The sequence below is a fragment of the Typopeltis vanoorti genome, chromosome 3 (genome assembly GCF_054136105.1).
Source record: "Typopeltis vanoorti isolate ZY-2024b chromosome 3, IOZ_Tvanoo_1.0, whole genome shotgun sequence".
Classification (NCBI taxonomy): Eukaryota; Metazoa; Arthropoda; class Arachnida; order Uropygi; family Thelyphonidae; genus Typopeltis; species Typopeltis vanoorti.
The window spans coordinates 73,536,421-73,562,913 of record NC_143551.1 but is presented as its reverse complement, the minus strand read 5'-3'; the positions used below and the strand labels follow the sequence as shown (position 1 = coordinate 73,562,913).

Below are 26,493 nucleotides of genomic sequence, written 5' to 3'. Positions count from 1 at the left end.
TAATTTTTATACATTTTTTCTATATTTTATGCATTTTACCTAGTCCACAAACCCTGCTCAAATTTTGTTGTATGAAACTGCCTCAAATCTAGGAATCATCCATCCTTAGAACTTCATCCCAATAGCCAAGAACATCCATTCCAGCACACTAGAGGCACTATTTAGAACTTTATTCTTGTCATTGTTTTACTGCTTTAATGATACCGTAACATAGTACCTGTGTGCTCATATCAATTTGTTCATTGTTCCCTTATGATGGCAGTTTGACTTTGCTGAAATGTTGGAGAGAGAGAGAGAGTAATTAAATGTTTTTATAATTAATATATACAGTATATGTTGTAATCTTCTTAAGTAATATCATCATGAGTTGGATACCCACCCCATAGATGGTTCCCTGTACCATTAATATACAAATTAAACAGCATTAGCCCCATTGCAGAGCATTGAAGCAATCCGAGAGTCACCCTCATTCTTGTGGATTCAACCCCACCATATACTATCTAGAGTCTATCTGTTAACCATCTCTATCCATGCCACTAGTGTTAGGTTCATCCTAATTTGCTCCAACATATGTTATAGTTTTGTGTGCAGTATATTGTCAAATGTCTTTCACAATATACTGTACATTAATAGAGACCATGTGAGTGCATGATTATTTCTGCACTCATATTAATTTGTCTCAAGGATGGCTAGACATATAATTGAGTGCATCCCCCCCCCAAATGCCTCTACTTGCACTAATTTTGCACTTCTGAACTCTCACTGAACAACACTTCCTCCAACATCTAATTCCCAAATGATTCAAGTGCAAGTTATTTCATCCATCAAATTCATTCCATACATCTATCAACTGCCTACCATTTCTTGTGCACAATCTTCTCATTTGCTTTACAATGCCCTTCTTCTTAGTTCAGTTCTTATTTTACCATGGCTGTTATGCTATTGCTTGCAATTTTGTGCTTAAGGCTCATTATTATTATTGTATGGGCACATCCATGGAGTCCAAAGACTCATTACTGGAGGCCAAAACTGTCCATGCCATCTATCATATCCCCTCTCCTTGAACCCATTAACAGACAAAGTATCCACAATGTTTTGTGGACTTTGTATGTTATTAGTCTGTTATTGCATTAGCATGGCCTTTCTGCCTCTGCAAATATGCCATTTATTTATTGTAGTTTGTATATTTTGTATTTAGCTGTAATTTAAGTTATAATTAAATTGTTTTTAACTTATAACAAATTATATTTAAATTGTATTGGACCATGAATTGTCATGTATCAGTCTTTTATGATTCATGTACATAATACAAATACAGAAGAAAGGTATTTCATGTCTCTTCCATCACTGGATAAATTTAAAATTTTCCATGAGAATATTTATTGAAGAAGAAGAAATTGAAATCAATAGAACTTATAAATTAATGGCTAAATAACTTATAAAGTTTTATCTTACAGGGCTTAATGATGAAGCTAAGGAGGGTGTTTATAGATGGAGTGATGGCAATCCTATGATTTTTACTGATTGGTGAGTAATCAGACACAGTTTTAATTATTTGTATAATAATAAAGGAAAGAAATAGTTTGTTATTATTAAATTTATTATTTAATTATTATTATGACATTAGTATAATGGACCTCAGCAGCGTTACATCAGAAACAGGAGAATACCGACCGAGAAAAATGAGTAGCGTGATTGAGGGTGAGGATAACGAGCAGAATGTGGATGAAAAAATAAAAGTAGGGAGTATGGTAAATTTGAAACATTGTGAAGTTTTTGAAGAGGATAGCTTGAGAGAGAGAGATGCACCAAAAGAGAAAGTGGAATGTCTTGGGAATGAGTTGAGAAGCATGAAAGAAGAGATTAGGTGAATGGAAACAATGAATGCAAAGTGAATCAGAGTAGGAGTGTGTGAGAGAGAGAGAGAGTTATGGGAATGATAGAAGGGGAGAGAATAGAAGAACCAGTAAAAGAGAGGGAATGAGAAAAATGTGAGAGAGTGCTGGAACCAGGAATGAGGAGATGACAGGACAACAACTAAGTAGGGAAACAAAGAAAGAACGTGTTAGAGGGGAGAGAGAGAGTGAGGGATGCAGGTGAGCCAGCAAGAAACAGAGTGGTAAGAGGTGTGATGTATGGAGACTCAATAATCCATGGTGTGCAAGATAGAATGCCTGAGGGGTGTTTGCCTTGAGGAACAATAGATAGTGTGACTATAGCAATTAAGTGAGTGAAAGGGTGGATGAGATGATTGTGATGGTGGGCATGAATGACTTGAGAGGCAATGTGAATCGGGTGGCAAGAGATCATGTTTGAAGTTGTACAGAAGACTGGGAGAAGGAAGATTGTGTATGTTGCCAGGTATGATAATGCGGAGCTCTGGAGAAGAGCATCAATAATGAATGGTATAATAGCCAGAATGTGTCAAAAGGGAGGCTTGGAATATGGGGATACTTGGAGGACATTTGAGGACAGAGAGGAATTATATGAAAGAGATAGTATGCATTTTAATGAGGAAGGATATAGGCATCTGGAGAGAATGCTGTTCTCTGAACAAGTAAGTCTGTCAATGCAGGAAAACTAGAATTATCAGGATGGAAAATAGCAGGGATGGCTCTTGTGGGATTAGAAGGGGGAAATACATCAGGTAATGCTGAATCCAGTGACGTCTGGAGGGGATAATGATAGGCAGTGCTTTTTTTCTGGAAAAAAGGTGCCGGTACTCACCATAAAGATGTTATTACAGCAACTTCCACACTTTTAACATATACTCCGATATGCCCTCATCGTCTTGCTTTGTTGGCATGCTTTGTGTGCTGCACTCTCCTTATGATCATAAATCTTTTTCCTAATGACATTAACTGTTGTTTGCGAGATTCTCCAAAATGACTGATTTTACCATTTGACCACTCCGCTGAAATTTTTGTTCCCATGTGTTTACCGACGACAAGACTTCCAACATCACAACACGCTTTTGCAGCCCAACATTTTATTCTTGACATACAGCCACTCGTTTCTCTTGCAGGTCATTTTTCTGCAAAAATGTCCAACATTTGGGGCGTCATTATCAGAAGCTGCTTCCTTTTGACCATGTGGATCTTCGTCTTGGTTTCGTGATCCTCTTCACCAAGTGTATTTTTGGTGCTAGTTTTCTGTTTTACAGGATCACTAGTAGATTCAACAATTTCTGTTCCTTCAGCCTTACTTTTTTTCTCATTGGCATAAAGTAACTACTTATTTTACTCATTTTGAACAATGATTGCACTGATTTAACTTAGATTAATTCAAAACTCACGTGAACACCTGCCTGTTGCAGAGTGAATATAGAATTGATAAACCGATATTGGAAGCAATCGGAAGTGAACACAACTTCCTGTTTCCGGTTACGTACCAACCTATGAAAGAGGAAAGCAGGGTACCAACTTATGAGTAATCAAAACTGAAAATTCAATTCATGAACACAGTACCACCTACCGGAATATTTATAATACATTTTGCTGTCAATAAATCGCAAATTTTTAAAAACTTAAGAAAAAAGGTGCCGTTACTGCGTACCGTTGCGTACTGCCAGAAAAAAAGCACTGATGATAGATATAGAAATATGGGTACAGAGGCAGATAACGAAGATGGTATCGGAACTGTACAGTGTTAATTATGAACAACAAGCTGAGGAAATGTGGACTATAGAGTTTGGTAGATAGAAGAGGGAGAGGTAGGGGCGGCTCGTGCATAGGCACTGCAGAACTGCAGCACCCCCCAATTTTTCTCAATCTATAAATATATTTATTAATTTATTTATATTTTCTTGTAATATTTAATTTTATCATCAACAATTCAATACAATTCTCATATTTTGTATAAAAAAATAATAAAAATCCATCTTGTAGCACTTAGGAGGACGAAGGACGCTATCAGCACTGTGTTTACCACAGTGTCATATTGCTACGCGCGCAACCATATACACGTCATAGTGAGATGCGAGCTATCAGAATAATGTGGCACTGTCTGTCGTGCAGTTCCACTATTGTTTATATGCAGTTTGTGCCAGTAGTAGAGTGTTCGTGTTCACTCCATCTCTTTAAAGATTTGGACATTACAATTAAAGGATCTAATTGTAATGTCCAAAAATTGTAAATCCATTCCTTTAATTACAATTAAAGGAATGGATTTTATTTTTAAGTAATTTTGAATTATACTAAACTGTATAATTTTATGGATAATAAGCAATATTTTTCATGTAACAAAACAAGAAAAATATATTTTATTTTTAAGTAATTTTTAATTATACCAAACTGTATAATTTTATCGATAATAAACAATATTTTTTCATGTTTAATTTTTTAAAAAGATTTTTACCATAATTTTGATATTTTATCCAAACACATGTGCACTTTACTTACAGTGTGTATTTATATTTCAAAATTTGCAGCCCCCCCCCACACACACACAATTTCGAGCCACGAGCCACCACTGGGGAGAGGTAATATGATTGAAGTTTTGCTTTTTGACTGTTGAGAGGTAGTTACAGGGTTGACAATGGGGAGTTCTTTTGTTTGGTGGAACAGGAAAGGAGCGAGGACAAGGGGCCCATCCCTGGAAGTTATGAAAGAATGTTGTGAGCAAGAGGGCAAAGCGTGGTTTCTTTACATGGAAGATATTTGAACCGTGGAATGCATTGCCTGATAGAGTGGTGAGAGCACGAACAGTCAATGATTTCAAGAGTGGTATGATAGACTTTGTGTTTTTCTAGGATGGGCCTCCCATGATGAATCTTGTGACTCCATGTAGGCCTGAATAATAATAACAATAATTAAAAGTGTATCATACTTATACAGTATGGTAGAACATAGTATTATAGAGTATGATAAAAAGAATGCATTGAAACCAAAAACTACCAGTAACAAAAAACTACAATTGCTGGATTTACTCATAGATATATTGTAAAAATAAAGTTGACTTCAACATGTTTTGCAGTCTACTGACTGAAGGCTTGGTTACATAGATGAATGTATTAGAAAATATACAAAAAAATATATTTTGTAATAGTAGCATTTTTTTTGAAATATATGACCTTAATAATAATGTTAGTATGTCAACACAGGCATAGTCATTTGGCATATCAGACATAAATGTTCATTGTTGTGCAAATCATTTAGTTTGCTGTTGGCATAATGGAGCTGAATTACATAATTGTTATAAGAGACTTTGAAATGTCATGAAATATGATGTCCTAGTTTTTTTTTTATAAGTTGCCTTGTAATCCTATTGCTTCAGAGGATTCCTTAAAAAGAATATAATAAGAATATAATAAATATATTATTATTATTATTATTATTATTATTTAGGTCTCCATGGAGTCAAAAGACTCATCGTAGGAGCTCCCTCTTAGGAAACACAAAGTCTATCATCCTACTCCTTAAACTCATTGACCATTCTCTCTCTCTCTCACCACTCTATTAGGCAATGCATTCCACGGTTCAACCACCCACCACGCAAAGAAACCACTCCTCACCATCTTGCTCGCAGTTTCCTTTCGTAACTTCCAGGGATGGCCCCTTGTCATCACTCCTTCCCACTGTTCGACCAAGCAAAAGAACTCCCCAGTGTCAACCCTGTAACCACCTCTCAAGTTTAAAAGTCTCAATCATATCACCTCTCCTTCTTCTATCCACCAAACTCTGCAGTCCAGATGCCCTCAGCCGATCCTCATGACTAACATTGTACAGTCCTGAAACTGTCTTTGTTATCTGCCTTGTACCCTTTCCACAGTTAATTTATCCTCTTCAAATCCTGGGAATCAAATCTGAGAACAATAGTCTAAGTGTGGTCTGATCAGGGAATGATAACTCTTTTATCTCTGCAGGTCAGCGTCCTTCTTATTATTGCAGCAATCCTCTGTGTTACCTTCACCACCTTTGCAATATGTCCCTTGAATTTCAGATTTCTATCAATCATCAATCCCCAGATTTCTTGTCTCCTCTACTTCCTCCAGAATAGCTCCTCCAATAGAGTACGGAGAGTGTGTATATATATATACATATTATATATATATATATATATATAGGTAAGGCATCAAGACTGATGACCATTTCATTTTGTCATTTTGTGATGTTCTGAGAAAGCATGAGCAGTGAGGCTACTTTTATCTTTCCATTTATATTCAACATTGTATAGATGTTCCCTTTAAGGATTTCAAACTTCTTGTGATCTGTTTGATATAAGCTTGCCAGCCTGGTTGGCTGAATGGTCAGTGTACTTGATTTCCATCTGCGTGTTCAAATCTGGCTATGGGCATTGGATGTGTGATTATCTTGAGATGGGAGATGAATTTAAATCACCCAGTGTGAGACCACCTCCCCACTTATTGCATTGGAGGCCTGAAGTTACTCAAAAACGTTCCATGTTTGGTCCTTAGAGCAAGGTTTCCAGACTATGTAAAAATAACTTAAAAAAATATATATATATATAGGAGCCTGTGTAGCTCAGTGGATGTGGCGTTTGCATACCACCGCGCTTGGCTGCACGAAGGAAGATTTCATTTCGAGTCTAGTCGGCGACTAGAGGAAATTTTTCTAAGCCTTTTTTCGACCGGTTCCTGAGTTAGTCGATCTCTGGCACGGGCAAGCAGGTTTTTCCTCCTGGAAACTCGGGTTTTTCGTCCTGTAAACTCAAGAAAATCGACCGTAGAACCCACATTATTTCAGACAATAAATATATTGTGTTAGGATTAGGGACCACGAGATGGCGGCACATTTGAGCCGTCTCTCTTCACTGCGTACCTTAATTAGTGATAGCTTTGTGCCATCTGTCTCTGATTGGGTACCAGTGGAGATTGAACTGCCCACTCAGTCTCCGAAAGTTAGATAGGGCTAAATGGCCCTCGCCTACTCCCCTATACGGGAATAAAAAAAAAAGGCGTTAGCTGATTTTTTATTTTTTATTTTTTTATATATATATATATATATATATATATATATATATATATATATATATATATAATTGATTAAAATAGGTACAAAACTGTACTATAGGTTTGCAAATAGCAAATAATCTTTCATGGGCGAGAGCAATATATATATATATATATAAAAAGCATTCCACTAGTACATAGAATCCAGTATACCCCAGTGTGTTTTTCAAAATGAATTGGTGTATTTTAGAAATGTAGAAAATTTTGTAGGGTGTGAACAGGTATAAAAGCATTTTGCTGAAAAGGTAAGGAAATGGTACTGTGTGACCACAGATGCGAGACCCCCCCCGCTCGACACCTCTGTGCATGGCAGAAGAAGGTGAATGCATTCCAATTATAAGATAATCAATGCATTTCATGGGATGAGTGTTTATTATTATACTTCAGAAAATTAGCTTTTCTTTAATGAAGCTTTTCTAGTTTTTAAAGTGGTGACTATTTTGCTTGTACAACAGTTGGAAAATTTACATATAAAGCATGTGATTTCGTGTGTTGGTGTCAAATTCGTACATCGCCTTATTCCTTTTACTCCTTCAACATGAATTGACTCTTCTTGGCAATCTGCCAGCAACGGCTCTCGCTTCTGTGGTCATACAGTGTCTTTATAATTCATTTTTGTAACTGTAAGAATTGGTTTTTCAGAAAGAAAGAAGTAATTTATTTTATAACTTTTTGATTGGCCATGTTGAAGAAATTGGTGGAATAGAATATTAAATTTGTCTTTCTTAATTGTTTCTCATCACTAACTGAATCATTTCTTAATACTGTGATAATTCTCATCTTTTGTTAAGGTTCATGAAGGAGTAGGTGTGGATATGTCTTCCTGTATGGACTGGCTTCCTATAGACTTCTGATGATATTCCTCAGGATTTTTTTTTTTTTTTTTTGATTAAACATCCAGACATGGAAGTTACCTGTTTTCATTCCAGAGTAAACTTAATTTTTGGGTAACAGAGTTGCTCAAAGAAGAAAACATGACCCTTTATGTCTTTTAGAATTTGTTTCCATCATTATCCTCATCATTTATTTATAATTTTACAATTATAAATAGGGAAACCAATCAAAACAAATAAGTAGTCTGTGTACACTAAGATAGGACTTGGAGATTGTTATGACGTGAAGGAAAACCAGACTTCTCTGTCATATGCTAATTGACAGATCTCTGATGCAGAGAATGGTGGGAAACAGGGAGAATATTGCTGATGAATTTCCAATATGGAGTTCGGAGTCTGCCTCTTTTTCTTTGTTTCTATATGATAAAAAATATCATCCATGTATTTCCACTACATATGTTTTTAAGGTAGCATATGACAGAACTTCTTTAAAATTTTCCATGTATAAATTGGTGATAGGAGGTGACAGTGTGTGTGGGGAGGTTTTTTTTTGTTTTTTTGCACAATTTGTTTTACTTTTATTTCTTAACGTGATCTTGTTCAGGTGAGCAGGAAACTGTCGCAGCCACCTTGACCAGAGGGCAGGGCAAGGGGATGCATCTCATCCAGCCACAGTTTCCTGTTTGTGTATTGGTGGATGTGCCATGTATAATGTGTTCTTCGATTCTACCTATGTGTGCATGTGGGGGGGGGGAGAGGGATGTGTTTATTTCAGGATATTTTTGAAAACAATAATAATAATAATAATTATTATTATTATAATAGATTTAGTTTAATCCTTTATCCCAGTGAGAGCAAACAAAGTTTGCGCCTGAAAATATCTTCAGGACTAAATATAGTGTTGTACTATCTTATCCAGTAAGTAGTGCAACACCAAGGCAACTCGTGGCAAAGGTGGAGCAAGCTACCAGGCACTTCTAACCCAGTATCTCCCATAATGCAAAACACATTTCCTATGTGGATATGTATACTGTTATGCATTAAAGGGATTGGCCATCTACCCAGACTAGTTTCGACCTTTATTGAGGTCTCTTCAGTGGGAGCCAGGCCCAGAGCTGGAGATACCAGGCAGAAGCAGTAGCAAGTCATCTGTGCCTATGGGAGTTGCCAAAAGGTTTATCACCTTTTTTAAAAATTACTCTGGATTTAGAGAAAGATGTTGAAAATTTATTTATCACTAGGTTAGACTATAATAGATTTAGTTTAATCCTTTATCCCAGTGAGAGCAAACAAAGTTTGCGCCTGAAAATATCTTCAGGACTAAATATAGTGTTGTACTATCTTATCCAGTAAGTAGTGCAACACCAAGGCAACTCGTGGCAAAGGTGGAGCAAGCTACCAGGCACTTCTAACCCAGTATCTCCCATAATGCAAAACACATTTCCTATGTGGATATGTATACTGTTATGCATTAAAGGGATTGGCCATCTACCCAGACTAGTTTCGACCTTTATTGAGGTCTCTTCACTACTTACTGGTGTTGCACTACTTACTGGATAAGATAGTACAACACTATATTTAGTCCTGAAGATATTTTCAGGCGCAAACTTTGTTTGCTCTCACTGGGATAAAGGATTAAACTAAATCTATTATAGTCTAACCTAGTGATAAATAAATTTTCAACATCTTTCTCTAAATCCAGAGTAATTTTTAAAAAAGGTGATAAACCTTTTGGCAACTCCCATAGGCACAGATGACTTGCTACTGCTTCTGCCTGGTATCTCCAGCTCTGGGCCTGGCTCCCACTGAAGAGACCTCAATAAAGGTCAAAACTAGTCTGGGTAGATGGCCAATCCCTTTAATGCATAACAGTATACATATCCACATAGGAAATGTGTTTTGCATTATGGGAGATACTGGGTTAGAAGTGCCTGGTAGCTTGCTCCACCTTTGCCACGAGTTGCCTTGGTGTTGCACTACTTACTGGATAAGATAGTACAACACTATATTTAGTCCTGAAGATATTTTCAGGCGCAAACTTTGTTTGCTCTCACTGGGATAAAGGATTAAACTAAATCTATTATAGTCTAACCTAGTGATAAATAAATTTTCAACAATTATTATTATTATTAGACACCTCCAGGGAGTCCAAAGACTCATCGAGGGAGAGTGTGTCAACAGCATCGAGCGATTGGTTCCCTTCCAACTACTAACTGCACTCAAACTTACTTAACTGAGCGATTAGTAGCAGTCATGTGAGAATGGTAAATATAAGGATGAGAACTGGTGTGAATAGAAATGTCATTACTGGCAAATGAATTATTAGTAATTTACAATTGTGTTATTATATTTGTACATCCAATAAGTTGCTGGGATGGAGTGAATTACATGTTATCCTATAAAATATATACATACATGTTGCATATTGGCGAAGATTTGGATGGAGATATTCAGTTGTTTGCAGATGATGCAAAGTTGGGATGAACCATAAAGAGTAGTGAAGATGTTGTGGCATTACAAGAAGACTTGAATAAATTCAGTGATTGGGCAAGCAAATGGGGATGTGAGTTCAATGTTGCAAAATGTAAGGTTTTAAAATTTGGAAAACAAAGATGGGATGCAGAATTTATGCTTGGTGAGAATATATTGTTGAAGGTAGAGGAAATAAGAGATCTGGGGGGTGATAGTGGATAAGGATCTAAAATTTAGGGGGCACATCGCCAAAATTGTGAAGACAACACAAAGACTTCTGGGAATGATACGGAGGACACTGACGTGTAGAAGTAGGGAGATTCTTGTTCCATTGTATAAGGCTTTGATTAGGCCACACACATGGACTATTGTGCCCAGATTTGGTCACCGGGTTTTCAGAAGGATGAAGAGATGTTGGAAAGGGTCCAAAGGCGACTGACTTAGGTAGTTTCTGACCTCTGGAATGTTGAGTATGAGGAAAGATTGAGAAGATGTAATTTGCAGAGTCTGGTGGAGAGAAGGAAGAAGGGAGATATGATAGAGACCTACAAGTTGGTAAGGGGTTGTTATAAGATCAGTGGTGGAGACGTTCTACAGAGAATAGTGGGAGATCAGGGGAGAACCAGAGGTCATTCCTTGAAACTGTATAAAGAGGGTGTGAGTAGGGGAGTGAGAGGCAGGTTTTTTTCGTGCAGAGTTGTGAATGATTGGAATGCCTTGCCTGAGAATGTGGTGTCTGCAAGGAGTTTGAGTGTGTTTAAGACACGGTATGATGAGATGTGTGTGATAAAAGGACCTCCCAGATGAGTCTTTGACTCTATGAGGTCTTGGGAAATAATAATAATAATAATAATTTATGATGGGCAAACTTAAAAAAAAAAAAAAAAAAAATCGAGGAGGCGGAAAGAGATTTGTTTGTGAAATATGAATAACTAACCAATAACGAACATCAGTTGTATGCATTGGTAGCTTTGTAAATAACAATAGGGCAGGGATTATCCAAACAACTAATGACATTGATCAGGTGATTCATCTAGATGTGGCAGGAATACATGTGGTTTTATGGAGAAGCAAATCATTCTGTGCATGTTATGCATGTTATGTAGATTTAGTTCTATGTTTTGCTTATATTTACCTAATTTTCTAAGAATTTTCTTTTACTTACTAATAATCAGTATACATTTTTAACATAATATATATACACAGTTTCCATAAGTTAAGGAAACAAAGAAAAAAATCGCAATAACTCAGCAGGGAGGGGGGGGGCATCTGAAAGTTAAGTACTTTATGTAAAATTGATGCAGAGGTCTGGTTATCATATTCAAATAAGTGGTGCTGTCAGCAGTATGCAAATGAGCTATAGCATAAAAACAGGTGTTTTGGAATTGCCGTAGTTTTCCATTTGATGTCTGTAGTGAGAACAAAACATTTTTTGATAGCAAAATTCTTGAATATGTAGGTATTGTTTCTGGGAAAATTCCAATGTTACTCCTCTAAAAATAAACTATTATTTTAATGGCTAATATATCCTACTTTTGTTTAGGAGTGCCCCTTTTTTTTTACAATGTCATTGGCTCTTTACCCAAAATTCTAGGGCATTACTGAAATGTTATAAAACTAATATATGAAGAATAAAAATTTCGACATACCTTTTTGGATGTTATTTTCTGTCTTCTTATTCTGGCGATGTGCCTTCATATGCTGTTAAGCTTTTAAAGGAAGTTTTTTTTTTTTGGGGGGGGGTAAAGTAATGTGGGGGAATTATTTGAAAAAACCCAGGGTTTTTTCAAATGGATAATATTATTATTATTATTAAGGGTGAGTAGAGAGCATTTTGGGAGGATGAGGGGATGAGAGAGAAGGATCTGAAGATAGAAATTTTTTTTTGGGGGGGAGGAGGAGAGATTTAAGGGAAAGGTCAGGGGTAGGAGTAATGGAGTGTGAGCTGTTTTGACAACCGTCGTCTTTGGAACTTGTGGGGGAAGTGGATGCTATGTCATGTCAGTTAGGTGTTTCTGTCTTTGGTGTACTTGTGTTGTCTCCTATTCGTCAGAGTCGTGACCTAATTTTTATGTTATGGAGATTATGCAGGGTCGGTGGACGTTTATTGAGTTTTCGTCACATTTTATGGCTGTCGTAAGCGGCACTCCTAAACAAAAGTAGGCTATATTAGCCATTAGGATAATAGTTCTTGAATATGGCTTCAAGACATAATTTAACCAATTAATTCAGGTCATGAGCCATTTTAAGATTACAGGCCTGCCAAAGTTAGGCAGAGGTAGCCAGATGGTTGCATGTGAGTCGTTTTGTGGTTCACACACTGAAGAACTAATTCCAACAGTTACGAACAGCATCCCAGAGACACAGTGAAGAAAGGCTAGGAGATACAACCATAGTGGGTAACTGATACTTCTGGTTATTGCTTGTCGAAACAGGTGTGCTACTCTGAATCTGACCTCATGTCAGCTACAGGAACATTGGTATCTGCTTCTACTGTACTCAAATCTCACAAAGGTAGTCTGTGTGCCAGGTGACCAATAGTCTGCATGTTTCTATCACCATGATACATGCTTCACATCAACTGGACCCAAGACCGATGGGGTTATTATTATTATTACTGTTAGGCATACGGCTACACAGTGATATCACTGCTCCCGTTTTTATACTTTTAAAGTAGTTTTAACTCCTGTTTTTAATTTTAAAGTGTTGCAGAGTAATTCTACTTGTCACTCTGAAGACAGGTGATATATAATTCACTGAAATTAGCTAAGTAAAATCCAAATTTTGAGTGCTGAAAAATTGAACAAAGTGTCATCAGTGAGCGAAGAACAAAGGACATCGCCATCTTTACAGTCACTCAAGGGAAGAAAGGTGAGTCATGAAGTGCAACAAGTACCTGCCGTCTGAAGGATCTATCGTCCAATGGAAATCATATAACCTGTAGGAAATGCCTTAGGAATCTTCACTTTACATGTTGCGGCATTTCAGAAACCACCTTGCAATAATTGCATAATGCGAGGAATGGAAGTGCTTATACTGCAGAGAGAGAACAAAGAAACGCTTCCACCTATTGTGCAGCCAATTATACTGGAGGCACAATCTGAAACGATAAACTGAACAGGCAAAAAAATACAGATGAGTTCTATAATTTGAACACTTTAAATATACTACTAGAAAACGGTTTAGAGACTATAAAAGCCAGCTTAGTAGATCTTGTCCATGAACTCTTTGATAAGCAGAATGAACAAATAACAAAAAAATTTAGCGAATAAGAAGATTTTGTTAAATATAATTATTTAGCAGTGGAAGAAGTCTTGCAAATGGTAAAAGACTCCTTCCACTGCTAAATAATTCAAAAATCAAAATTAGTGTTGTACTAACTGAGGGGCAACATAATTTGATGAAAGAGACCTCCGAACTCCATCAAGAACTTAATTCTCTAAATCTACAATACAAACTTTTAAACCAACAACAATATAAAGAAGATCTTGTCATAAACTGTTTCATAAACTTGAAACTGAACATACAGAAAATATCAGATGTAGTTTTAAAGTTAGGCTATGCAGTTGACATCTCTCTACAGCATAACGACATTCACCGTAAATTGGATTCCCAGGAAGAGCAAAAAAAAAAGGCTTGCATGACCTGCACCAGTCATAGTCTGACTTATAAGCAAATCCACAAGAGACAATCTCATAAAAGCCAGAAGACTGAAAAAAACAGTTGCCAAGTACTTGAATGCATCACAAGGCAATACACCAATCTTCCTATCTGAGTATTTAACACCATTCAACTGGAATCTCTTGTACCAAGCAAGAAAAGCAAAAATGGAAAAAAAATTACAGATTTTTGTGGATCAGAGATGCCAAGATATTTTTGAGGAAATCACAAACTTCAAAGTCGATACAAATCAAAAGCTCAGAAGATATAGATAGGCTGCCACAGTAAAAACAAAAGACTCCTAATTAGAACCAAAGAAGACCACACCATCACAACAACAACAACAAAAAAAAATGAATGTGAACCATCAGAAAAATAGAATAATACCAGAATATATTTGCAATTGTACTTTTGACTCACTCGATGCATTGAAACAACACATAGTTCAAACGAGAGGACTCTCCATCCTGCACATTAACATCAGAATCATCTGAAAATATTGGATAATGTTACAGGCTTATCTGAAGAATTACAACAGTGTTAATGATATATTGGTCCTAACAGAAGTATCTGTTACTAATGATGAAGCAACTGCCTTCCAAATTCAGGCTTTCAACAACATAAGTCCTGCCACCAAACAAAAAGAGAAGGTGAAATATTAATATTTATCGAACATAAATTAATAGCAAAAGAAACTGTTTATCAGTTTGAGCAAGCTGAAATCATCTGCATTGAAATCATTAATACCACCAATCGACAGCATCCCTTAATACTAAATGCTATTTACAGGCCACTAAACTTAAACATGATAAAATTCTTGCACGAACACAATTGCTGGCTTTCATGCCAAGAATTATGCTCAACTGAATACCTAATGATAATCGGTGGCATAAACATAAATATTGCAAACAAAAACCATAACAACACTGTACAATACCTAGATATGCTATTTATGTATAACCTAATACCAACCATAACATCATGTACTAGAGAAGAAATAGTCGGAAATGCTATCACTGCTTCTTGCTTAGATCATATAAATATTTGGGCACTGCCAAATAGTTACCTGCAGCAGCCATAATGTGCAAAGTAGCAGACCATTACAGTTCTAAACTGCACACTAAGACAATATTCATGCAATTCTCCACATATGAAAAGCAACACAAAACAATAACACCTGAAGAAATAGTTGACCATGAAATAAGAAAAATCGATTGGAAACACATCATCACCAGATTCAATAGATATCTTATACAACAACATTAAACTCTCACTGGATGAAATATATAAGAAAGCTGCAAAGAAAATCAGAATTCATTCAAAAACAAGCCAAAATCCTTGGATAATGCAAAACATAATCCTAGATATACATAGAAAGAACATCCTATGGAAACAATTAAAGCCATATCCAAATAACGCAGCTTTAAAACAGAATATAAGATAACAAGGAATTGCCTTACAACGCAAATAAGAAATGCAAAAAGAAACTAATACAGAGACAAATTAACCTCCACAGAATATAACATGAAACAAACCTGGCATCTCATTAATGAGATGCTAGATTGTGCTCCCAATACTACTACTACCTCTGAAACCATAAAACACATCTTCATGAAAGACACAAATCTGTCCAACTAGCAAATGACTTTAACCAATATTTTGTAGATTCATCCAAGAACTACAGAGAAATATCCCTCCAATCTCAAAACACGATCCTCCACTTGGGCCACAAGCAAAACATTATGGTTTCCAACCATAAAAGAAGCAGAACTCCCCTCTGTAATACAAATCAAACCAGGAATCAATGGTATAAGACCACCTAAGGATATCAAGCAACACACAAGTAGTCTAGGCCCAATCCTACTAAAATTAATAAATAAAATATTTAAAACTGGAGAAATACCAAGTATGTTGAAGACTGCCATAATCACACCCATATACAAACATGGAAAAAGAAATTTAATCAGTAATTACAGACCCATAGCAACACTATCAATTTTCAAATTATGGAACAGATCGTACTAAGGAAACTCGCAACATATACAGAGAACTTTCATATTATCCCCAAAACACAATACGGTTTTCAGAAAAATAAGGGCACAATATCTCTTTTGGAAAACTTTATGAACATAATGAATACCGCCTTAGATAAAAACAAAATTGCCATGGTAGTCTTTATTGATTTGACTAAAGCATTTGACACTCACACATCAAACCTTATTAGAAAACCTTATTAGAAAAGCATGTTAGAATAGAAGGGCCTTTGCACAGGTGTTTATAAACTACCTTCAAAATAGAAAGCATATCACACGTATCAGGTCAAACCAAAGTAGAGAGCTACCAATAACATGTGGAGTGCCACAGGGAGCTGTTCTCTCCCCAACTCTATTCAACATTTATATGCATGATATTAACCGGCTACTTCTCAAAGGCAAGATCTTCCAATACGCAGATGATACAGCTATAATATCGTTCCATAATAATGCAAGCATAGCCCAAACAAATATACAGCATGACATAAATCTGCTCATTGACTGACTCACCAAAAACTCCATACACCTAAACTCAGATAAGACAAAATTAATTATATTCAGAAATTCACTGACTCAACCAGTTGATAACATATGTATAACCATCCAACATCCACTCTCCAACATGAAAAACACACAGAACAGTAAAACCACTACCATCACTCAGATTGAAATAATACGATACCCTGGAATTTTCTTCGATACAGATATGAACTGGAATAGCAAAACAAAATCCAAACAATAACTGGCAAACTCTACAGATTAAAAGACAAAGTTAACACACACACACACCTGAAAACACTAATATACAAAGCTCTATGCCAAAATATACTAAGTATATTTTGGCATAGAGTATATAAGTATATAAGTAAATAAGATACACTATAACAGCGTATGCATTCTGTGCACACTACAAACTAAATAGATTAATATCATTACAGTACAAAATGATAAAACTTATCTTTTGGGAACAAAGAGTCAATACTAGTGTTGCCAAATTAGCTTTTTTGGAGCTAGATCTAGCTTCTTTTTCACTTCCATAGCTCAAAAAAAATTTAATCTAGCACATAGCTCCAAATCTAGCTCCTTCAGAACTTGTTTCAGCTATTTTTAGTTGTTTTCATGACTTGCTCTTAAATAAATTGTTTTAGAAGTTTTTCAGATGTTTGCATTTGATAAAGAATCATATTGTACGTTTGGTGCTAGTATCATACACGTTTCAAACATGCAATGACATCAGTCATTGCATGTTTGAAACCTGGCCCAACAGTCTGCCATTTTGCCACCTTTAAGTTGATAGCACTCTACAAGTTAGTTTGTTGTACATTGTTCTGGTTGGTAGTTACAAAGTTTTCAGAGACTGATTGTAATTCGTTGCAGTAAAGAGTTGCGCACCCTTCTTCAAAAATGAGCAAAGAGACAAATAAAGCTTACAAGTTAAAATTTTATAATTATAATTAAAATTCCCATGACAATCATTCTTCTTGCACTTGCCAAGCTCAACTGTCTAAACATCTCCTAGTCCCCACCCTCTATGCCACTTGGTTTGTAGCAGCACCCCACTAAATATCCCGACTTGTCTATCTCTACCTCACACCATAGGCTTTCAAAACCATTAGTGTCACTGCCTTCCAAAGCCTCCACTTTTAGAGGACATAAGTCGTCACTTATCATAAGCAGTACTGCACCACCCTGCTTTCCCTTCCTATCCTGCCAAAAAATGCTGTACTCTGCTACTTCTATTCCTGTTATTATATCCTCTTCTGTCAGCTACATCTCAGTGATCCCATTATAATCACTTCCCAAAACTAATAGATTGGCATAGTCAGAGTGATTAATGTTTGGATGATATCGTAGCATTTCATATGTTTCAAAAAAAATGATCAAATTTGAGCCTGCTGGAATGAAAATTGTCTGGTTCCTGAAAACTCTGTGCCTGATGTCATAAGAAGCAAGGCTAGACTTCTCAGATTCCAAAAATGCAATATAGTCTTGATGTTCTTGGATTCTAATCAAAGCATTGTCAGCTTATTTAAATTCACATAAACACAGGCTATTTTACATATCAGAATAATTGGTCAAACAAATCAAAGGAACAGTGGGCAGTCTTATCTCACCAGTTTTAGCTGACTATTTTATGATTATCATATCCAGAGTCAGAATTAATTCAGTTCTTGGAGAAAATAAATTCTTTGTACTCCCATATCAAGTTCACTTTAGAACATGAATCCAACAACCATGTACCTTTTTTTTTGATACTTTAATAATTTGAAATCCTGCAGGTCACATTTAACTTTCAATTTATTGAAAATTAACCTATACTGGAAGATACATTCACTTATGCTCACACAATGCAGCAAAATGTAAGGTCTTGAGGTTTGGGAAACATCAATGGAATGCTGCATACTCTGTGGGGGAGTTATACTGGAGGAAGTAGGGGGAACAAGAGATCTGGAATTGATGACTGATAAAAACCTGAAATTTAGGGGACATATTGCAAAGGTGGTGAAGGTAACACAGAGGATTGCTGCAATAATGAGAAGGACGCTGACATGCAGAGATAAAAGAGTTATCATTCCATCATATAAGACCCTGATCACACTTAGACTATTGTTCTCAGATTTGATCCCCCAGGATTTGAAGGGGATAAATTAACTGTGGAAAGGGTACAAAGGCAGATAACAAAGACAGTTTCAGGACTGTACAATGTTAGTTATGAGGATCAGCTGAGGGAATGTGGACTGCAGAGTTTGGTGGATAGAAGAAGGAGAGGTGATATGATTGAGACTTAAACTGTTGTTGAGGTGGTTACAGGGTTGACACTGCGGAGTTCTTTTACTTGGTCAAACAGCAGGAAGGTGGCAAAGGTGGAGCAAGCTACCAACATGTTGGTAGCTTGCTCCACCTTTGCTATGAGTTGCCCTGGTGTTGCACTACTTACCCAGGTAAGATAGTACAACACTATATTCAGTCCTGAAGATATTTTCAGGCTCAAACTTTGTTTGCTCTCACTGGGATAAAGGATTAAACTAAAATTATTATTATGCTCTGACTGTGTGCCAATCTCTAAGTTTGGGAAGTGATTACTATTAGTTGTTCATAATGTTTATTATTCTTGTTATTATTATCCTAAGATCCCATGAAGTCACAAGACTCATCTAGGATGTCAGTTTTGTCATGCACACAGCTCATCACACCATGCCTTAAACACATTCAAATTCTCTGCAGACAACATGCTCTCAGGCAATGTATTCCAATCATTCACAATTCTCAATGCAAGGAACCTGTTTCTTCTGTTTCCCTTACTCACACCCTCCTTATACAGATTTCAGGGATGAACTCTTGTTTTCCTCCAGTCTTACACTATTTTATGAAAAACCTTTTCAACATTAATCCTATAACAATGCCTTACTAACTTGTACGTCTCTATCATATCATCCCTCTTTCTCCTATCCACTAGATTCTGTTAATTGTGTCATACCAACCTTTCATCATATTCAACATTACAGAGATAAGAAACTATTTTGGTCAATCACCTCTGGACCCTCTCCAACATCTCTTCATCCTTTTGAAAACCAGGTGACCAAATCTGTGCACAGTAGTCCATATGTGGCCTAATCAGAGCCTCATACAATGGAACTAGAATCTTATTTCTACAAGTTGGTGTCATCCGCATCATTGACAGAGAAAGGTCATCAGCAAGTTCATGAGCAGTAGCTGAGGCAGGAAAGGTGACCAGCATAATAAGGAAAGCAGAATCAGTTCATAAGAAGAAATAACTAAGCAGGTCGAATAAAATCCCAGAGTTCTTTCACCACATAGCAAGTAAAAGGAAGAGTAATAAGTGCTGATTGTAGTGAGGTGACTGATGTAGACGAAGTAGTTGAATTACCGAGAGACCACTTTGCAAGGATTTATAATCCAAGTGAGGATATTGCCATAACAGATGTGACAAGAACTGATGCAAGAGTAGAGGTTGAGGAATTGGAAGTACTTAGGATATTGCAGAATCTCAATGCAAATATGGCTGTGCAATTACATGGGATATAAACTTGCATATTATTAAAATGTGTAAAGTAATTGTCAATACATCTGACTAGGCTGTCTAACTTAAATTTCACTTCTGCTCAAGTCCAAAGAAAATGGAAGGAGGTAAAAAAAGTTCCTGGGCATAAAGGAGGCTCCAAGAATCTAGTAGCAAATTATTATTATTATTATTACCCCAAGACCACATGGAGTCAAAGACTCATCTGGGAGGTACTTTTATCAAGCACACAGCTCATCATACCGTGCCTTGAACACATTCAAACTCCTTGCAGACACCACACTCTCAGTGAAGACATTAAAATCATTTACAATTCTGCACGAAAAAAACCTGCCTCTCACTCCCCTACTCACACCCTCTTTATACAGTTTCCAGGGATGACCTCTGGTTATCCCACGATCTCCCACTATTTTCTGTAGAACTTTTCCAGCATTGATCCTATAACAACCCCTTAATAGCTTGTAGATCTCTATCATATCTCCCCTCTATATCCTGTCCACCAGACTCTGCAAGTTGCATCTTCTCAATCTTTCCTCATACTCGATTTTTCCAGAGGTCAGAAACTACCTTAGTCAGTCGCCTTTAGACCCTTTCCAACATCTCTTTATCCTTCTGAAAACCAGGTGACCAAATCTGGGCACAATAGTCCATGTGTGGCCTAATCAAAGCCTTATACAATGGAACAAGAATCTCCCTACTCCTACACGTCAGTGTTCTCTGCATCATTCCCAGAAGCTTTTGTGTTGTCTTCACAATTTTTGCGATGTGTCCCCTAAATTTTAGATCCTTATCCACTATCACCTCCAGATCTCTTACTTCCTCTACCTCCAACAATATATTCTCACCAAGCATAAATTCTGCATCCCATCTTTGTTTTCCAAATTTTGAAACTTCACATTTTGCAACATTGAACTTTTAACCCCATTTCCATGCCTAATCACTGAATTTATTCAAGTCTTCTTGTAATGCCACAACATCTTCACTACTCTTCATGGTTCATCCCAACTTTGCATCATCTGCAAACAACTGAATATCTCCATCCAAATCTTCACCAATATCATTAATATACAAGTTAAACAGTAATGGCCCTAAAACAGGCTCCCGGGGCACTCTACTAGTGACTTTCCTATTCCTGGATATCGCTCCCCACACACAACTTGATACCTATCAGATAGCCAGTCTCCAATCCAATGCACTAGTCTAATATCCCACCCCATCTGCTCTAGTTTGACTGTCAACTTATTATGAGGTACTCTATTAAAAGACTTTGCAAAATCCAAGTATATTACTGTGGATCCTTCTCCTCTGTCCAAGGAAGCAGTCACTTTATTGTAATAAGTAAGTAGATTACTAAAACATGACCTCCCTTTAGCAAATACATGCTGTCCATCAAAGATAATACCATTGTTGTCAACCCCCACTCTTGATCCTAGTTCTCACATGCTTCTCCAACAACTTAACCACAATACCTGACACACAGATAGGCCTATAGTTTGATGCTTGAGTTCGATCACCTCCTTTATGAAGTAGCACAATCTTGCCCTCCTTCCACTCCCCATGAACTTGACCGAGTGCAAGACTCATATTAAAAAAATATGTCAAGGCAGGTGTCAACTCCCTGGCACATTCCTTCAGAATGCGTGGTGATATATTATCAAGTCCCACAGCCTTATTAACATCTGGTTAATTATAGACCAATTATAGTTAATTAATTATGGACCAATCAGTTGGAAAAGTTGGTCAAAGATAGAATTTATTATTACTTGACACCTCCGGGAGTCCAAGGTCTCATCGAATTCATGAATGGTGAATAAAAATATGATACTCTCTGGTGGACACCATGCCTTTGTGAAGGGTTGGTTGTACTTTTGTAATTCACTAACTTTTTATAATAGAGTGATGGCTGAGCAATTAACTGAATGGCCATATGCTGATATTATTATTACAGTGATTATTATTTGCTGGCCTGGTTGACCGAGTGGCTAGCTCTTCAACCAACAGGCTGTGGGTATGAATCCTGGGGCATGGATGTTTGTCATTGTTTTTAGGTTGGAGATTAAGTTCTTTGTCTCATTCACTAGAGACGACTGCCTTGCTTATTGGAGGCTTAAAGTGGCTTGAAAAAGTTCTATGTTTGGTTGCTAGAGCAGGGTTTTTTGACCAGGTAAAAACATAAATAAGAAATACAAAAAATAATTATAAAAAAAAGGGAAAAAAATCTCAGCCAATCCATGGTATGAATGAATTTAGGTTTACAAAAACTTTTCATGGTTGGCTACCACATAAAAAATATTACAATGACACCATTGGATTTGCAGACATGTTTCACAGGATTTTATTCTTTAATAAGATTAAAGAATAAAATCTTAAGGTAGAACTGTTATAGGAGAAAATATTAAAAGACTTTATCAATATCAATGAAAAATAGATGAGCAGTTCAACAAAAACAGTTTTCATGAAAGCACAGAACTGAATTAAGCTGGAAGATCTTTAAAAATAATATTAAACAAGCAGCATATGAGGATTTCAGAGAAAGAGAGAGAACAGTTGGAAATAAAAAGAAGAGATGACCTTCTTGGTGCACAGATGAGGTTAAACTATTGGCACAAAACAAAAGTGTTTTTAGCATATCTACAATATAAATCTAGTGAAGAAAAAAGATAACTGATACAAAAGCTTAAGAAATGAAAATAGTAACAAAATCTGGAAAATAAAAGGAGAATTCTGGAATAACTGTTCAAAATATTCAGCTTGAATATGACTTTTATAGCACACAGAATCAAATATGGAGATTATTCGAAAACAGAGAACTGAATTATGTTCATGTATGAACTTACCCTTAATTGAACAAAAATGTCGGGAAGAAAGAACACTTTACTAAATTGTATGGAGATACAGAAAAAATAACTTTAAACTTGAAAGATGATGAAGACTTAGAAATAGTGTCACAATAAATAGAAAACATTTTAAGAAAAATTAGAAATAGAAAAAAGCTGCAGTATACAAAATACAGAATAAGTTTTTAAAATGTGGAGAAAGAGATATAATATTTAAAAAACACTATTAAAGTGTTTTCTAAAAAACAAATACCAGAAGAATGGAGAAAAAATATAATTTTACCAATTTTTAAAAAAGAAGATAAAACAGCTACCGAATAATAGCCTCTCTAATATCCTTAATCTTGGCACCTGAGGTGCTCTTATCAAGCACTCCCCTTATCATATAAATTACCATATAAAATTTTCTTACATTTTCTGTTTTACTTTTTCATGTTTTGTTTCCTATTTCCTTATATCTCTTCTTTCTTTTTGTTTATCATATACCACTAATCAAACGTAGGAGTAATTATTTTTAACCAAACAGGAATTAAATGCTGAACCACTCTCACGTATAACCATATTACTCACCTGAGACACCAATGAATAGATGTCCACAAGAAGCTTCAGAGAATGTAAGTTAATAAGAGTAAAGGAAGACTGATTTGTCTTTACCAGTTTGATCTTTCTCATCATGTAACACACACACACACACACACACACACACACACACACACACACACACACACACACACACACACACACACACACACACACACACACAAAGTTGCCTACAGTGGTGTGTACCCAGGAGGGGACTAGGGGTCCCTGGTCTATCCCAAAAGAAAAAGGAAAAAACACTAGAAAAATTTCCAAAAATCTTTTCCTAATTAAATTTTTTATTTATTTATTTATATTGTGTCGTGTCTTCTATTTCTATACTACTTATGAATTAGTGGTCACATAAGGTGGGAATACCCTATAGCTCTCCGGAATCATGGCCACTGTTGAACGCAAGGCGAACGAAGTATTGCTCCGTTGGTCCGAGCGCTACTTCGCTTGCCCGAGCCGGGCCAAAGGAGTCATGGATATCATGTATTGGCGATCACTGCAGATACTCAGTCATAGGTCATGTGCAATGCGTAGTGTGTATTCTCAAATTGTATACTTAACTCGCCCCCCCTCCCCCAAGATTAAATCCTGAGTCACCACTGATTGCCTATGTGTTTTCTTATTTGTATTTGGTGTTCATGTTGGATCAGAAATCAGAAAACCATTTTGACAGTTTCATTATAAGTGAAATAAGGAGCTCATGACATTCATGCATAATTTTGAGAATTCTTTTAAATTTTTATTTCCTTATTGTGATTTATAATTATTTTAATTCAATATAGCTCTGTTGTTTTTCTGCAGATAAATAAAAATTCCACTATTTTGTTTCCTTATTCCATTTCTAAATTCATTTCATCTAAGCTCCTACAAATCTTTATTCATTTCAGGGCACCAGCTGGTCGAGGTCTGCCAACACAGCCAGATGGAGGCGCCTATCAGGATTGTACAATGTTACGTGTAGACAGTGGCCACTCAACAGCTCACTGGCATGATATACCCTGTTCTTTAGGAACATTAGCCTTTCACACGGGTGATGGAATTGATTGGGGAGTTGATCCTTTGAAAAGGAGCGGAGGGGAAAGAGAAACTTTGACATCTATTAGCAGTTATATATGTAAAATGGAAAGTGACAGGCAGAGTAAGTTACTAAATCAAGTTAACATTATAAAAGAAGATCAGTTTTTCAAAGACCATATATAGATGATATTGTCTACTTTGATTGATTGGAGAATAATAATTCGTTTAGTAATAATAAAACTGTTGCTAAACTTTGTTTTTTGAAATCTTTTTATCCATAAGAATCTGATCTTTAGAAAAATGTGATATGCAGGTGAAAAGTCTGTTTTGTTTGTCAATTTTTTATTTCAGAATTACACGGGGCTCAGGAGCATGGCTTAAAAATATAATCGTTATAATGTTGAAAATTTATACAGCTTTGAAGCTGAAGTCCATGTTGTATAGCATACTTCAAGAAATCAATTGTCATGTGGTTTGTTTTGCTGGAAATATCATTACAAAATAATTAAATAATTGTAATTATTCATATTTTGAAAGGAAAAATAAATATTTATATACAGGGTGGCCATAATTAAAGAAGAGGCATTCAGAGCCTGTAGCGAAAAATGCATTGAACAAAATTTAATGAAACTTGGTGTAAGTACACTATGAAAGATGTTGTTTTTATCTACAGAAGATAAAAAATAAAAATTCTGCCACCAGGTGCATTTGGCACTATAAGCGCTAAGTTTTGGATTAATTAAACAGTAATGGCTAGAAGAGACACAACAAATCAGTTTTTGTGTTCATATAACTTACAGATGTCTTTCAATATCCTCCTTTGAGATGTTCTAAGAACTGCATTCTGTGAATGACATTTTCTGCAGTGGAATGCAACAGATTTGCCTTACATGCTGCATTATTTTATTCTGTCTTTCAAGGTTGCTAAATCAGGAACATGTCCTTCATACACAAGCATTAGCAGATGGCCCCACAACCAAATGTCATAGGTTGAGATCAAGCGGACGAGGTGGCCATGCTGTGGGAAATGCACGACTAATCACCCTGTGTTCTGTGAAGTGTTTTTGTAGCATTTGCTGTACTGGCAATCCAATGTAAGGTGGTGGTGGTCCATCCTGCATGAATATGGTAGAGTCAAGGCATCTTTGCTTCTGCAGTTGTGGAACAACAAAGTTGTGCAGCATCTCTCTTTACCTAACAGCAGAGATAGTACAAGTCACTGGTCTTGTCAGGCGAAGTTCTTTGAAGAAGTATGGACCAATAATAAGTGATGCAGTGAAACCACACCACACTGTGATTTCTGTGAGTCTAAAGGGGGTCTAATGGAACACATGAGTGTTATTCGCAGCTCAGATGCAGCACTTTTGTGAGTTAACGCTACTGTTCAGATAGAAATGTGCCACATCACTCCATAAGATCTTCCACGGCCATGCATCATCTACCTCCATTCGAGCTAAGAACATCAGGGTAAACTGCAGTTGAGTTTCCACATCACCATTAAGCAAAGCTTGAGTATGGGAGATCTTGTAGGAGGGAAAACCTCAACATTTGATGCAGCATTTTCCACATAGTTGAGTATGGTATGTCCATTTTCCTTGATATTGCCCGAGAACTGCTGGACCCTTGTGCATTATTTATTCCATGATCCATGTCGGCAGTTGCAACTTTGTCAACTTGTTGTGGAAAAATCTGTTTGCACTCTTGTTCTGGCCTCACTGCTAAAAATCTGCCATTTTCAAATTGTAAAGTCATTTTTCTAAGATTTGTTATTGCCATTGGACCTTTTCTCCTATCTTTCAAATGGCGGAATTCTCAAAGCATGGTATTAGCTTCCTGTGTTGTTAATAGTACTAGCAACACACATTCCAGTAAGGTGAGATCCATAGCACTTCTGTCTTATCCGAATGAATGCAAATCCATTTTGGTCTTCCTTATATTCACCAACTCATCAGTAGAAATAGTGAGATTATGCAAATATCACCCGAACCTATTGGCAGTTTTCCATTGGTGGCAGAATTTTGTACCTTTTGTTTGTTTT

At 36.4% G+C, this 26,493-nt stretch overlaps 1 protein-coding gene across 2 annotated transcripts in view; it reads left to right on the top strand.

Annotated features, from left to right (window-relative positions):
* Positions 1–26,493, top strand: part of LOC150108267 (uncharacterized) — a 709,268-nt gene that overhangs the window by 223,411 nt on the left and 459,364 nt on the right. For both annotated transcript variants that reach the window (XR_016548127.1, XM_090390670.1), the window contains exons 19-20: positions 1,458–1,527; positions 24,326–24,576. Coding sequence is in view for 1 of the 2 variants with exons in the window: in XM_090390670.1 (XP_090246796.1) it covers positions 1,458–1,527; positions 24,326–24,576 (321 nt within the window). In the remaining variant the exon portion in view is untranslated. The remainder of the gene's footprint in view (positions 1–1,457; positions 1,528–24,325; positions 24,577–26,493) is intronic.